The following is a 15949-nucleotide window of genomic DNA, read 5'->3' on the forward strand; positions in this document are numbered from 1 at the left end:
AAAAGATTCAGAGAATCTGGAAGAATCTCTGTGCGTAAGGGTCAAGGCCGGAAAACCATACTGGGTGCCCGTGATCTTCGGGCCCTTAGACGGCACTGCATCACATACAGGCATGCTTCTGTATTGGAAATCACAAAATGGGCTCAGGAATATTTCCAGAGAACATTATCTGTGAACACAATTCACCGTGCCATCTGCCGTTGCCAGCTAAAACTCTATAGTTCAAAGAAGAAGCCGTATCTAAACATGATCCAGAAGCGCAGACGTCTTCTCTGGGCCAAGGCTCATTTAAAATGGACTGTGGCAAAGTGGAAAACTGTTCTGTGGTCAGACGAATCAAAATTTGAAGTTCTTTATGGAAATCAGGGACGCCGTGTCATTCGGACTAAAGAGGAGAAGGACGACCCAAGTTGTTATCAGCGCTCAGTTCAGAAGCCTGCATCTCTGATGGTATGGGGTTGCATTAGTGCGTGTGGCATGGGCAGCTTACACATCTGGAAAGACCCCATCAATGCTGAAAGGTATATCCAGGTTCTAGAGCAACATATGCTCCCATCCAGACGACGTCTCTTTCAGGGAAGACCTTGCATTTTCCAACATGACAATGCCAAACCACATACTGCATCAATTACAGCATCATGGCTGCGTAGAAGAAGGGTCTGGGTACTGAACTGGCCAGCCTGCAGTCCAGATCTTTCACCCATAGAAAACATTTGGCGCATCATAAAACGGAAGATACGACAAAAAAGACCTAAGACAGTTGAGCAACTAGAATCCTACATTAGACAAGAATGGATTAACATTCCTATCCCTAAACTTGAGCAGCTTGTCTCCTCAGTCCCCAGACGTTTACAGACTGTTGTAAAGAGAAAAGGGGATGTCTCACAGTGGGAAACATGGCCTTGTCCCAACTTTTTTGAGATGTGTTGTTGTCATGAAATTTAAAATCACCCAATTTTTCTCTTTAAATGATACATTTTCTCAGTTTAAACATTTGATATGTCATCTATGTTCTATTCTGAATAAAATATGAAATTTTGAAACTTCATCATTGCATTCCGTTTTTATTTACAATTTGTACTTTGTCCCAACTTTTTTGGAATCGGGGTTGTACACTGTACACGAGTGTAGCTGTGGGATTTTATAACAAACGTATACATGAAGTGCTCCTGGTCTTGTGACTCTGGTACTTTGGTACCTCTTATGGACTTATCTGAACTTTTGGTAATACAAAACGTATTCCAGAAACCAAAACCAAAAGGAAATTTTTGGAACTTCTGAAGGATGTTGGTGATCTAGAGGGCTGTTCACACGGCACATATTTGCATCGATGCTGCACCGATGTATTTTGTTGCGATATATCTTACACCGGTGTAAATTTTGTGGAGCGTTCACACGTCACAAACCTGCTTACTAGAGAGAAGCGTGTTAGCACCAGTGCAGCCCCATTTGCGTTCACACGGCAGTTTTTGCGACCGTGCTATACGATAGTAATAATGTGGAAATGAAATATGCGCATGCGTGAAAATGTACTTCCTTTTCCCGGTTGTCATGGCATCACCAAGCGCCGGGAAAACAACGTGGATGAAGACACCAGTGTTGCCAGATACTGCTGACGTTTTCCAGCCCAAAATATGTTCAAATCCGCCAAAATGCACTTAAAACCGCCCAATCTGGCAACACTGGAAGACACGCAGTTCTGTTGTTGTTGATATTCGCCATTTTGAAAGCGCAAAATACCAGGATGCAAATTACGCAATGCCCGTATGTAATCAACTCTCCTCACGCATAGCGAGTCTACCCCTGTAGCGTTCAGACGTCCCATTTTATATCGGTGCTGCCCCGCAAACTAGCATTTACTCCGGAGTAAATTTCTTAAACCACCTCCCGAGCAGGGTTAGATTTGCACCAGTTTAAGCAGCTTTCAGGGGCTACACCGGTATAACTTTGTACCGTGTGAACGCTCTACCGGGGCAGCCCCGGTGCTACACCGGAGTAAAAGTTGCCGTGTGAACACCCCTTAGGAGTGTTTGAGGATTTGTGCTGCAGGATTCTTGTAGAATTATTACAAACGTTCTGTAGTTTCGTCAAAGAATTGAAAGATGGTTGGTGGAGTTTTGCATCACTGACTGTTGAGGATTGGTAGAAAGTTGTTTGGAGGATGATTCGTGTTTTGGAGATTGTTGCCAGATTGTTGGGTTCTTCCAGGACGTGCATCATGCATTGCATGCGTGGAGGACTTTGGGAGATTATTGCGAGCTTGCAGCAGCATGTTGGAAACTTAGAACATTGTTGAAGAAGCACTACAAGATTGTGGAATTGTTATATTTCTGGATTTTTTAAGGATTGATGGAGGCTTGATTGGAGAGTTGTTGGAGACTCTTGCTGAGGTTCTGCAGAATTGTGAGATGTTCTCCAAGAACTGTTGTAGGATTAGTGCGGAATTATGACAAGGATTGTTGAATGTGAAGATTTTGTGCTTTGGGATAAAATTAAGAATTGTTACAAGATTCAGATATTTGGATTAACACAAGCTCGTTGTTACACTTGGAATATTGCTGGAAAACCTTTGACGGACTTTCAAGTGAAACAGGTCGATGTGCTGGACTGGTTCAGGAATCATCGGAATTGTTTAAGCTGATACCCATCATCTTGTTTCAATACATTTTACTTCCTAGTGCATGTGGGGCATCCTAACCACGTGTTAGTCTGTTTACAACCCGCTCGCTCAGCAGCCAGTTTGGAAAAGTCACCCGAGGTCATGCGCAGGTCCGAGGTCACAACCGCGGAGCCACAGCAAACATGGCGGATCACGGATTGACATGAACACTCACCGTCCCTGACTCGATCACTCAAACGTGTCAAAATCAGGTGCATCTAGACTGCCCACACAAACGTCACCTTTTACCGTTTCCAGGCAACAAACGCTTACAAAATAACGCCAATTGGTATCTTTACTTATTACATCAACTTTTATACAGGTTAGAATTGAAACAATCCAAATCTAAACGCACCTGCGAGCTTGAAGGCTCTCAAACGCTCGCTTCTGTGTCGGAGGCCGCCAGTTCCGCCATGTTCGTCGCAACCTCGCTCGTTAATGACGACAAACTTCTTTGGCCGTTTCTGTACCCGAGTGTAGACATTAGCACGCGGGGTTTTTCCAAATCGTTCTCCTTCACAGGCATGAGGCAGCGGCATGCAATACAGCATGTGATTCAAGTACCGAGGGGTTATTCGAGCTCCACAGGGTACTCTGTTCATCTTTTTAATACATCATATTAAAAAGCGTCACTTTAAGGACCAGTGATTGTGTAAGGATTATTAGATTTTTGGAATTTTTTTGGCGAGACTGGCTGAGGCTTGTTTGCCAGATTGTTGGAGAATAGTTGAGGATTTGTTTGAGGATTGAAGAGGAATTGTTGGAGACTTTAAGGATGGTTTGGGGATTACTCAACGATTTTGGGGATTGGTTGAGGATTGTAGTTGAATTCTTGCAGATTGTTGGAGGATGATGGATTTTGTAGAATGATAGACGCTCGGTTGAAGGTTGCTGCAGGATCTTTGGTGGGTTGATGGAGAATTGGTGAATTATTCTAGGATTATTGTTGGATTTTGGTGAAATTGTCGGCACCTTGTCGTGCGATGGTTACTGTACTCTTAAAAAAATGCAAGGATCGCCGATGTGTGTGGAATTAAATTGTGCCAGAATTATTACTAAGCTGTATTAGGTTATAAAACTAAGACCTTTTATGGAAATATCTGGTTTTGGTGTGTGTGTGTGTGTGTGTGTGTGTGTGTACTAGTGCATCTCAAAAAATTAGAATATTGTGAAAAAGTTCAATATTTCCCATCAGCTATTTAAGAAAGTGAAAATGTTATATATTATCGACTCGTTACACAAACTAAAATGTTTCAAGCATTTTTCTATTTTAATTTTAATCAGTATGGCATACAGTACAAAAACATAAAAAAACCCATCTCAAAATATTAGAATATTTCATTTCGAGTTTGAGTAAAACAGTATGAACACAGTGTATCTCTCAGTCTAGTTCAGTACACACAACCACAATCATGGGGAAGACTGCTGACTTGACTGTTGTCCAGAAGATGATCACTGATGCCCTCCACAAGGAGAGTAAGCCACAAAAGGTCACTGCTGAAAAGGGTGGCTGGAAAAGGTGCACAAGCAACAGGGATGGCTGCAGTCTTGAGAGGATTGTCAAGAAAAGTTGATTCAAGAACTTGGGAGAGCTTCACAAGGAGTGGACTGAGGCTGGTGTCAGTGTATCAAGACCCATCACGAACAGACATCTTCAAGAAAGGGGATACAACTTTCGCATTCCTAATATCAAGCTACTCCTGAGCCAGAGACAATGTCAGAAGTGTCTTATCTGGGCTAAGGAGAGAAAGAAATGGACTGTTGCTCAGTGGTCCAAAGTCCTCTTTTCTGATGAAAGTACATTTTACATTTAATTTGGAAATCACGGTTCTAGAGTCTGGAGGAAGAGTGGAGAGGCACAGAATCCAAGGTGTTTGAAGCCCAGTGTGAAGTTTCCACAGTCTGTGATGATTTGGGGTGCCATGTCACCTGCTGGTGTTGGTCCACTGTATTTTATCAAGTCCAAAGTCAACACAGCCATCTACCAGGAGATTTTAGAGCACTTCATGCTTCCATCTGCTGACGAGCTTTTTGGAGATGCTGATTTCCTTTTCCAGCAGGACTTAGCACCTACCCACAGTGCCAAAACTACTACCAAATGGTTTGCTGACCATGATATTACTGTGTTTGTTTGGCCAGCCAACTTGCCTGACCTGAACCCCTTAGAGAATCTATGGGGTATTGTCAAGAGGAAGATGAGAAACACCCGACCCAAAAATACAGATACGCTGAAGGCCACTATCAAAGCAACCTGGGCTTCAATAACACCTCAGCAGTGCCACAGACCGATCACCTCCATGCCACACCGCATTCATGGTAAAGGAGCCCCAACCAAGTACTGAGTGTATAAATGAATATACTTTTCAGAAGTTGGACATTTCTGTATTGTAAATCCGTTTTTTTTTATTGATCTTAGGGAATATTCTAATAATTTGAGATACTGGATTTCTGATTTTCATGAGCTATAAGCCATAATCATCAAAATTAAAACAAAAAAGGCTTTAAATATTTCACTTTACATGTAATGAAAATAGAATATATGAAAGTTTACCTTTTTGAATTAAATTATGAAAAAAAAGGAACTTTTTCATGGTATTCTAATTTTTTGAGATGCACTAGTAGATATACACATACGTGTGTTTTGGTGCTGGGTGTGTGTCGGCGGATGAAGGCGTTGGGGAGGAGGCCGTTCTCTCCGTGCCTGCTCTCTCCATCGCTCTCCTCGTCGTAGCTCTCGAACTCGCTAGAGCTCCAGCCGTTCTCCACGGAGCTGCTGCCTCCCTCCTCACCAAGCTCCACATCATCATAGATCATCTCATCCACGTCTGCTCTCACACACACACACACACACACACACACACGATTAGCATCACCATTACTGTCCATCACACTCTTCACTGATGTTTCTGAGGAATTGAAAGTGAATATAAAAGTATTTACTGTAATATTATTTTTAGAATATTAGCCACTGTGAGAGCCTCACACACACACACACACACACACACACACCACTTCCATAGTTTGACATGCTGACTGGACAGATTTCAACACAGATTTTACACCGTAAGCTAAACGTAGGGATGTTATTAATGATCTCAGCACAAAGTTCAGCATTTTGAGACGAGCAGTTTTAGCTCGAGTAAGTTTTCGTTTAGTATTCTGAGTAGAAATGTTGGTGTTTAGTTGTTGAGATGATTGTGTGTAGGACAGTAGGTTGTTTTTCGCCACTTATTAATCCGAGTTTCAGTTTAGAAGCGGAGTACACCGCAACCCGACTATAATGAACTCTTTTACTACAAACTTTCGTGTATAACGAACGTCATAGAACAAAGGCTTAACGGGTCTCGCTTACGTATCGATTACTAATAATTATCGAGAACAGTGATCGCTGAATTCAATAAAATCCCTTAAAAGGATTTTATTTTACGAGCTAAAAGCAGTTTTACTCGAGTCTTTACTCCGTAAGCACTGTTGCCATGGTTACTCATAAACGCCAGATCCGCTCCGTCTGTCAGAAAACGCAGGCGAATGGTCAGGATGGAAGAGTTTTATTAAAAAAAAAAAAAAAAAAACACGCCAGCAAACTAGGGCTGTAACGATACACCCAACTCACGATTCGATTCGTATCGCGATTTTTGACCCACGATTCGATACGCCCACGATTTTTTTAAAATGTTTTTTTTAAAGTAGTGAATTTGACTTATTAACATTTACTTACTTACATTAACTATTTAATAACAAATAATTCAGACCACTGCAGAGAATGAGTAATATGTATGCAAAAATGAACAAATGTATATCCAAAGATTGTTTTATTTCTCAAAATAATACTGTTGAGCCGGAAGCTCTGTTTTTTTCGGTTCTGAAAAAGTCATTTTTCCAAATCGTGTAAATCCGTTAAGATTTTTTTTTGGGGGGGTGGCTCTCTCACTGTCTCACTCTCATAGGGCCAATGATTTTCTGTGATCGCGGAAAACAAGATGGAAATTACGGAATTTTTATGGTGAAACATTGCTCGCGTGTCAAAATGTAACTGCCGCAGAAGGCTTCCGCCTAAGCAGACATGCCTTCAGTGTTGCCAGATATTGCTAACGTTTTCCACCCCAAAATATGTTCAAAACCAGCCAAAAAGCACCTAAACCCGCCCAATCTGGCAACACTGTATGCCTTTCCGGTCAAGTGATTGTGATTGGCTTGTGGCACACCTAGCCAGCCAATGAGCTGCTTGTTTACAGATTCGCTCCCCGCGTCGCAACCAGAATGGCGACCGCTTAAAAGAAATGAATGCTCTGCCAGTGGCGAGTGTGGGCGTTGCGTGACTCGCAGAAGATTGTCGCAGGTCGGCGAAAAAACGACTTACTAATAGATATAAAAAATAAAAGTAATTTAAGTAAGTTTAAAATGTAATTTAAATAAAAAGTAAAGTATTCATAAATTGAAGCTTGGAAGCGCCTCTGTTTTTGGGCTGAGGAGAAGTTTGAAAGGGTGTACCGCGATTCTGCCTTCTTGTATCGCGATACGGATCGTGGCTCTGCGTATCGCGATTTCGATACGCATATCGTTACAGCCCTACAGCAAACAGATCCAATCTGATCAGTGACCAAAAATCAGAGTCGAGAAACAGGCGATGGTCAGGCGAGACACAGACAGGAGATCAACGGAGGAGACAAAGGGCAAAATAAAAACCAGAATATCAACACAGGGCTACAAATAGGCCTGGTAATGTGAGACACTTGGTACAGTGGGTAAACTTCACAAAATCTGTGTGTAGTGAGAGTCGTTATGAGTGCATGCTATGATTGCACTCTAATCCAGAACAGGTGCATGGTAATTAGTCCTAATGGTGCTGCGTGTGAATGTGGCACTGTCAAAGACAAACTTCATATCCTGGCGCGTTTAAAGCGTCATGAGAAAGGAACCGATTTGTCTAAAGGATACAGTGTCCTGAAAAATTTCAACTTTTAAAGCAAAAGAGCTCCGAGACTTCGTCCATTTTTACATTCCGTCCATGTAAATATGTAAGTGAATGAAGTGTAAATACAACCCTGATTCCAAAAAAGTTGGGACAAAGTACAAATTGTAAATAATAAAAACAGAATAGAATGATGTGAAAGTTTCAAAATTCCATATTTTATTCAGAATAGAACACAGATGACATATCAAATGTTTAAACTGAGAAAATGTATCATTTAAAGAGAAAAATTAGGTGATTTTTAAATTTCATGACAACAACACATCTCAAAAAAGTTGGGACAAGGCCATGTTTCCCACTGTGAGACATCCCCTTTTCTCTTTACAACAGTCTGTAAACGTCTGGGGACTGAGGAGACAAGTTGCTCAAGTTTAGGGATAGGAATGTTAACCCATTCTTGTCTAATGTAGGATTCTAGTTGCTCAACTGTCTTAGGTCTTTTTTGTCGTATCTTCCGTTTTATGATGCGCCAAATGTTTTCTATGGGTGAAAGATCTGGACTGCAGGCTGGCCAGTTCAGTACCCGGACCCTTCTTCTACGCAGCCATGATGCTGTAATTGATGCAGTATGTGGTTTGGCATTGTCATGTTGGAAAATGCAAGGTCTTCCCTGAAAGAGACGTCGTCCGGATGGGAGCATATGTTGCTCTAGAACCTGGATATACCTTTCAGCATTGATGGCGTCTTTCCAGATGTGTAAGCTGCCCATGCCACACGCACTAATGCAACCCATCAGAGATGCAGGCTTCTGAACTGAGCGCTGATAACAACTCGGGTCGTCCTTCTCCTCTTTAGTCCGAATGACACGGCGTCCCTGATTTCCATAAAGAACTTCAAATTTTGATTCGTCTGACCACAGAACAGTTTTCCACTTTGCCACAGTCCATTTTAAATGAGCCTTGGCCCAGAGAAGACGTCCGCGCTTCTGGATCGTGTTTAGATACGGCTTCTTCTTTGAACTATAGAGTTTTAGCTGGCAACGGCGGATGGCACGGTGAATTGTGTTCACAGATAATGTTCTCTGGAAATATTCCTGAGCCCATTTTGTGATTTCCAATACAGAAGCATGCCTGTATGTGATGCAGTGCCGTCTAAGGGCCCGAAGATCACGGGCACCCAGTATGGTTTTCCGGCCTTGACCCTTACGCACAGAGATTCTTCCAGATTCTCTGAATCTTTTGATGATATTATGCACTGTAGATGATGATATGTTCAAACTCTCTGCAATTTTACACTGTCGAACTCCTTTCTGATATTGCTCCACTATTTGTCGGCGCAGAATTAGGGGGATTGGTGATCCTCTTCCCATCTTTACTTCTGAGAGCCGCTGCCACTCCAAGATGCTCTTTTTATACCCAGTCATGTTAATGACCTATTGCCAATTGACCTAATGAGTTGCAATTTGGTCCTCCAGCTGTTCCTTTTTTGTACCTTTAACTTTTCCAGCCTCTTATTGCCCCTGTCCCAACTTTTTTGAGATGTGTTGCTGTCATGAAATTTCAAATGAGCCAATATTTGGCATGAAATTTCAAAATGACTCACTTTCGACATTTGATATGTTGTCTATGTTCTATTGTGAATACAATATCAGTTTTTGAGATTTGTAAATTATTGCATTCCGTTTTTATTTACAATTTGTAGTTTGTCCCAACTTTTTTGGAATCGGGGTTGTGTAAATTAAACACAGCTGGTCTTGTTTTACGTCAGAGTGAGTGGTGCGACGAGTGGCTCCATTTCGGTATAACAAACTGTTTGGACGCCCAACAAGGAGCTTGGTATAGTGGCGTTACAGCGTAGTTCGGTTTGATCATTACAGTAGTTTGTGTTTACTAGTTTGAAATTATTAGCAGTTCAGTAGTTTGAGATTGGCATCTTACGAGTTTGTGTTTTGCAGTTTGACTCGGGCAGCTCAGCAGCTCGTGAGAGTTTCAGATGGACAGTTTATTAGTATGTTATATATTAAAAAAAAAAAAACTACTGTAGATTTTACTGTAGGTTGCCCATCAGGTTTTGTATAATTTAAACAGTAACGAGACCGTCAGTGACGGCGTAGCTCACTCCAGCCCTGTCTAGTCCAGAGGAACTCTCGAAAGCGGGCCACCTTGCGCAATAAATGTTGCAAGCTATATCCAAGCTATATATAGAAGCGATATCCACCGTAGGAATATCAACCTATTTACCAGAAAGAAACCAAAATGGCGAGGAACTGACTGGGAAGAAGCGAATTTTGTTTAATTAAGGCTTAATTAGTCCATAACTTCATTAATAATTGTAATGAAGCAAATCTGGGTAGAAGTTATATGCACCCTCGGTACCTTCATACCAGAAAGAATCAAAACCGGTGAAGAATTGAGGGAGAAGTGTAGAAACTGCTCGTTAGGAATTGATTAATTACTCCATATCTTCATTATTAATTGCAATTATGCAAATTTGGGTTGAAGCTACCCCATGGCATGCACCCCAGGCAGACCGACCTTCCTGCCAAAAAGAATAAAAATCGGTGAAGAACTGAGAGAGAAGCAGCGATTTTTGTGAAACGTGGACGACGCCGGACAACACATGATGGCGTAAACTCATCACCTGTCGGATGGATGAGCTAAAAGTAAACAGACAAACAGTAAAGAGCGGCGTAGTTGTGTCAACTCAGTAGTTAAGGCTTTGAGTCACAGATCAGAAGGTCGTGTGTTCAAATCCCAGCACAAGTCCTTTAACCTTCAGCTCAGTTGTTTCTTGCAACCAGCCAAATGAGCACGTGTACTGGGATACGTCTCATTTTATACACGATTCAGATATTACAATTTTTTTTTTTTTTACAAAGCAACACAAAATGCCAATAAATTACAGTAAAATATACGAGAATTTTTTTTTACAGCGTACTGAGTTTAACAGTTCGGTATTTGAGCATTTTGAATTTCTTTATCATCTCTTTCTGTGGAACAGATCTGCACTCGGAGTTTAGTTTTAGGGTAAGTTAAGTAGTTTGAAGTTCGTAGCTTTGGTTTAGTAGTTTATCAGTTCAAGCTGAGCCCTTTTCGTTGCGCATATCGTCCTAAAGCATCGTAGGAAACTAATACGCCTTTTCTAATTTGATCGATGATGGAATGAATCGATTTGGACGTTCAGTTTGATTCAAAATGGGTAAAGTGTCAGAAAACAGGCAGCAGAATTGCAGAAGTAAGAGAACGACAGAAGGACAGAGAGACAGAAGGAGCAGGAACACGGACACGCTGACCTGTAGTGGATCCCGAATTCTCTCTCGGAACGTCGTCATAAATAACTTCATCTGGATCTGAAATGCAGACGTAAACACACACACACACACTAAATCCTCATATCTTTACCGGGCAGGATAGAGACAGCCTCTGTGTGTGTGTGTGTGTGTGTGTGTGTGTAAAATCTCATGCAGCAGTCAGACTTGAGCGGATGCCGCTGCTTTGAAGGAAAGTCCTGACACAGGACAACTTCCTCTGTAGAAGAGGAAGGAAATCTTCTGGGTCTGGGAATCTACTTCAGAAAAACTGTTTACATTTCATCAGTCAGGACAAACTTGTGCAATTCAGCCTTAAACAAAAGGTTCCTACCGTTTTTACAATTTACGAGTTAAAAAAAAAAATCTCTTCTTGACGAAAGGAGGCACGCAAACACACAACGACGAGAGATTCTTTTTAAATTAATGTATTTACAAAATAGTCTTTTCCCCATTTCAGCCTTAAAGTGAATCAAACGAAGCCTTACTCTCCATCCAGGCCGTGTTCGCAGGGTCCGACGCCCACTTCGCCAGAGCGTCTTCCTCCGCTATAACTGGACATTCTTCAGTGAAGACGCTGTGGGTGAGATGAGTCAACTTGTAATACGCTAGTATGAGATGCTCATAAGATCTGGGCTGAAACCTATAACAGACCGTGAAGGCTCGTGTTCTCCGTGTCGGATTATACACTAAAGTTTAGCATTAGGTTTAAGAGACAGATTTCCAAAGCCACAGCACAAAATCTTAGAGCTGTTCGAGTTGCAAAGTTGTTCCTGTTCTCACTTACGTTATAGCAGCTGTAAATGCACTTTCCCCTCACCAGCCTCTATTTATTCTCTCTCAAGTTAATCAGATTTAAAAAAAAATTGTCATGGTACAGCTGACTGTTAAAGTGCCAACACTTTCCTTAAAGGTCCCATGGCATGAAATTTTCACTTTCTGAGGTTTTTTAACGTTAAAATGAGTTCCTCTGACCTTCTTAAGTCACCCCAGTGGCTAGAAATTTCATAATGTGTAAACCAAACTATGCCCAACATTTGAGAATGGCGCGTCAAAACGGCGCGTTGATAAGCTCTTCCCTTTACTACGTCAGCAAGGGAGATGATCCCCACGCCCCCCCCTCTGGATTCCCACCCACTGTATGGATTGCCCCGCCCAGTTGTAGTGAGGAGACCATAGAGGACACAACAACATGGCATCACCTAAGCGAGCGAAACATGGAAATTGCGCTGTACATGGATGTGACAACACAGAAAAGAGTCTGTTTTTCCTGCCGACGGGAGAGCCCCTGAAGACGCAGTGGCTTAATTTTATTTACGTCAATAATACGCCGTCGAGTCTACCTAAGACGGTGTATGTTTGTCGGAAGCATTTTCCTGAGGAATGTTTCCACAACTTGGGACAGTACAGGGCAGGTTTTGCACATCAACTGTCACTGAAGCCTGGGTCCGTACCAAGCATCCCTGCCGCATCAGCCACAAACACCGAACAAGTAAGTGTATAACTGTTAAGTCGTTTTGCCGTGTTTTAAAATCGGTGCGTTAGCCTAGCAATGGCTACATTAGCTGTGCAGCTAACCGCTTCCTGCAGTTAGCCAGGTACTCTGCGCTACAAAACTAAAGCGCATGCAGCATGCTCTGTTAAACTGAGTTTAGTCTGGAAATTGACTGTAACTTATGAGCTTATGTTTGACTATTGCGCCGCAACGCATGTCTTCTGTTGGATAAGCGATATGTTGCTGTAGTTGCTGCTTCTATCCTCTTTGGTTATGGAGTGCGTGTTCAAGCCTAGGGTATTATACGTTCGTAAACTACCACTCTGAACACTCTCACTCTCTGTTCTCTGTGTCACGTTGAGTTTACGAAAGGAGTCCGAGGGAGAACGGGGTTTTGTCTTAGCAGCGTGGCTACAGGCGCTGATAGCAGCGAGTATGTGTGCGCGCAGCTTGGTCAAGCCCCTCCCCCTCCCTCCATGACCCACCCCCACCCTCTACCCTTCCCCGCCTCCTGCTTCTCATTAGCAAAACGACGCACTGGGAAAAGCGCTGAAATGGGGCTTTCTCCCAGGAGGCTATATCTACGTGCCGAGGGTTCATTTCGAGAAAGGCTGCGGATATAACATCCGGAAACCTCCACGAGCCCGTTTAAAGCATCAACAAACCACCATGCCATGGGACCTTTAAAGAAACAGAAAACTTTTTAAATCGTACACAAGCGTCGACCACTATCAGAGCTGCTGTTATAGAAAATGAATAAATCAACACCTTCTGACCAATCAGGATCCAGATTGCTTTTCAATCAAACACTAGTGATTTAGACAGAACCCAGGGAACGCTGTCTTAAGCCAGTATCTCACTGGGCCGCGACAGCTTGCGACAAATTGCGGATGTCATTCGCGACAGTTTCAAAAGTGTCTTGAAACATTCGCACGAGTCGCAAAGTATCACTCCTTCGTCGCTGAGGTTTTGAACATGTTCAAAAAAATTCGTGCGACAAAATTTCTCTCAAAATAGCCGCAAATGCGTCGCTGGTGTCGCAAAGTCGTCGCGAACCCTTCTCGAGTCAGTTTCCGTCAGGCTTCCTCTACTTCCCTGCCTGCCGAGGGAAAGCCGGGCTGCGACAGCCTGCGACGAGTTGGAGACACGACAATTGCGGTAAAATATGCGAATATCAATTCAGTGCGATTCCAAGTGTCGCTAATTCGCATATTTTATCGCAATTGTCATGTCTCCAACTAGTCGCAGCCCAGTGAGATACTACACTTACAAAACATCCGGATTCTGATATATGATCGTTATCATGAAGAGAAGGAAAAAAAAAGAAGAAAAAATTCTAAGTCAGTGCAGATGAAACACCGTGTTAACAATTAATTAAAACAGAGACCTATTTCTAATAGCAATATAACAAAATTAATTTAAAAAAACCCCAAACAAACAAAAAAACTCACCCGTCAGTCAGAGGATGCCCCGCCCCCACAACGGTCACTACAGAGGAGAAAAAAAAAGAAAGAAAAACATGATACATACAAAACTTTTGTCGTGTGTGTTGTGTGTGTACGTACACAAATATGTTATGTAAAATATGACTGGAAAAATTAATAAAGGAAAACACAGGGATTATTATTATTATTATTATTATTATTATTATTATACAAGTCAAACAACTTGAAAAACCAACCCTCTCTTTCCACTGAAGCTGAACAAACCAAAGTCGCTCAGCATCTGTCCAACCGCGGTACGATATTTCCACCAGCAGGGGGCGGTATCATACTTGCACTAAGATACAGTGAAGAAACTCTCCATCTTTTAGGAGACCCGAGTGTTCCTGCGACCTGATTAGATACATCACGTGACCTGTCCATGGGTCTGGACTATAATCTGCAGAAAAGCTTTTTGCTTATCGAGTTCATACTCGGCAGAACTCGCTGCTTTCCTCCCCAGACGTTATTCCTGTTCTCCAAATCTGAAACGCAGACGCAGATTGTAATTCATATTCCAAAAGGAAGTCACAAAGGCTTCGCGTCAAACCACGGCAGACGTTTTTAGACCGAAGAAGCATCCAAACCTAACCACGAGGATCTGATGACGAGGAACATGAGACTTGAAGCAAAACCCAGACGACTTTACTTTCCTGTGACGGAGGCGTGGCCTCTGCGGCAGTCCATCCCATTAATGTCGCCACGGCTTCTTATTTCTTAAGCTATAAAATTTTTTTTTTTTTAAATCAGTCGTATTTTAGAGTAAACGTCGTCTGTAGTCCGGATTTACGCCACAGCTGTGCTTATTATTACGGTATGATCAGACGTGGCCACTTCAGCAAACATCATGAGGACAAATCCTTCATTTTAATATTTTTTTTTAAAACAAATCTTATATACGAGTCCTAATTAGCAAGGCCAATCCTATTTCAAAACAATGGCTTTGGGGAAAAAAAAAAAAAAAAAAATTAGCAATGAGTAGATTGTAAAATTGTTTACCTTCATACATACAAACTAAAAAGCAGTGAGCTGCATATATTAATGCACTCATACCAGCTTTTTAGAAGCTGAATGAAGAATAAGTGTGTGAGGAATAGAGCTGCAGCACCACTGAGAAAACAGGAAACCGTGATCACAGGCAACGTTCTGCTAAATAAAGACTCGTGGCAAAAACACACACACACACACACACACACACACACACACACACACACACACACACACACACAGAGAGAGAATCGAGTTTCCATCTGGATGTTGGCAGAAGAACGAGGGTATCCCCCAGAGGGCGCCATTATTTACTCTTTTCATTCGAAACTATTTGATGCCTGCAACAACAAATTAAACGTGAACATAATCAAAGAAGGAACCTGTTTCTCTTTACCTTCTTCATCCACGGAGAAGTGTCTGATGATGACGGGCGTGGTGTAGGTGGGGGTGATGATCGGGACGCTGGAGGGCGTGGCGTAGCCGCAAGGCACAGGCACAGAGTATCCAGAGGGCACAACGGGACTGCTGGGTACTTCCTGGACATCAGCTTCATTCCCATTGGCTGGGGAAGACAATGGAGACGGGCTCTCCGGGGAAATGTCAATCACCGAGTACGGGTTGGCTTTGGGTTGGGACCCGGGAGTCCCTATTGGTCCTAAAAAGATAAATCACATACAATTCCCAGCCAGTAGTAGTAGTAGTAGTAGTAGTAGTAAATCCACAATCCTACCTTGTGTATCGGCGCCCCCTGGAGGTGGTGGGAGCTCCTTATCTGCTCCATCCTGAATTTGTCCCTGTTCAGGAGGTGGCGGGAAGTCCCCGTGTGGAGCAGCAGGACAGGTCTGCAGTAGTGATGGTGGCGGCGGCGGTGGCAGAGGGAGATCTGCCTCAGCATTCTCCAAAACCAGGTAGACTGAAGAGTCGTTCTCCAGAGCAGGAGGGAACAAAGGAGGACGCTCAGCCTCGGGGGCTTCATCATCAAACTCAAAACTTTCACCTTCTTCCTCCTCATCGAGCACTGAAGACAGGAACAAGGACAGAGAGAGAGAGAGAAATGACAAAGGAACTAGGGCTGGGTATCACCAGATACCTCACGATACGATAC

The 15949-nt window shown here is 42.7% G+C and overlaps 1 protein-coding gene across 5 annotated transcripts in view; it reads right to left on the minus strand.

The window, feature by feature from the left end:
- Positions 1-15949, minus strand: part of arhgef10 (Rho guanine nucleotide exchange factor (GEF) 10) — a 198651-nt gene that overhangs the window by 119300 nt on the left and 63402 nt on the right. For 4 of the 5 annotated variants that reach the window (XM_060933319.1, XM_060933321.1, XM_060933318.1 and 1 more), the window contains exons 3-8: positions 15575-15862; positions 15239-15499; positions 13825-13861; positions 11367-11455; positions 10864-10920; positions 5294-5484 (exon numbers count right to left, since the gene is read on the minus strand). In XM_060933319.1, coding sequence (XP_060789302.1) covers positions 5294-5484; positions 10864-10920; positions 11367-11455; positions 13825-13861; positions 15239-15499; positions 15575-15862 — 923 coding nt within the window. The remainder of the gene's footprint in view (positions 1-5293; positions 5485-10863; positions 10921-11366; positions 11456-13824; positions 13862-15238; positions 15500-15574; positions 15863-15949) is intronic. The other variant, XM_060933320.1, reaches the window with a different exon arrangement.

Source organism: Neoarius graeffei, chromosome 11 (assembly GCF_027579695.1).
Source record: "Neoarius graeffei isolate fNeoGra1 chromosome 11, fNeoGra1.pri, whole genome shotgun sequence".
Taxonomy (NCBI): Eukaryota; Metazoa; Chordata; class Actinopteri; order Siluriformes; family Ariidae; genus Neoarius; species Neoarius graeffei.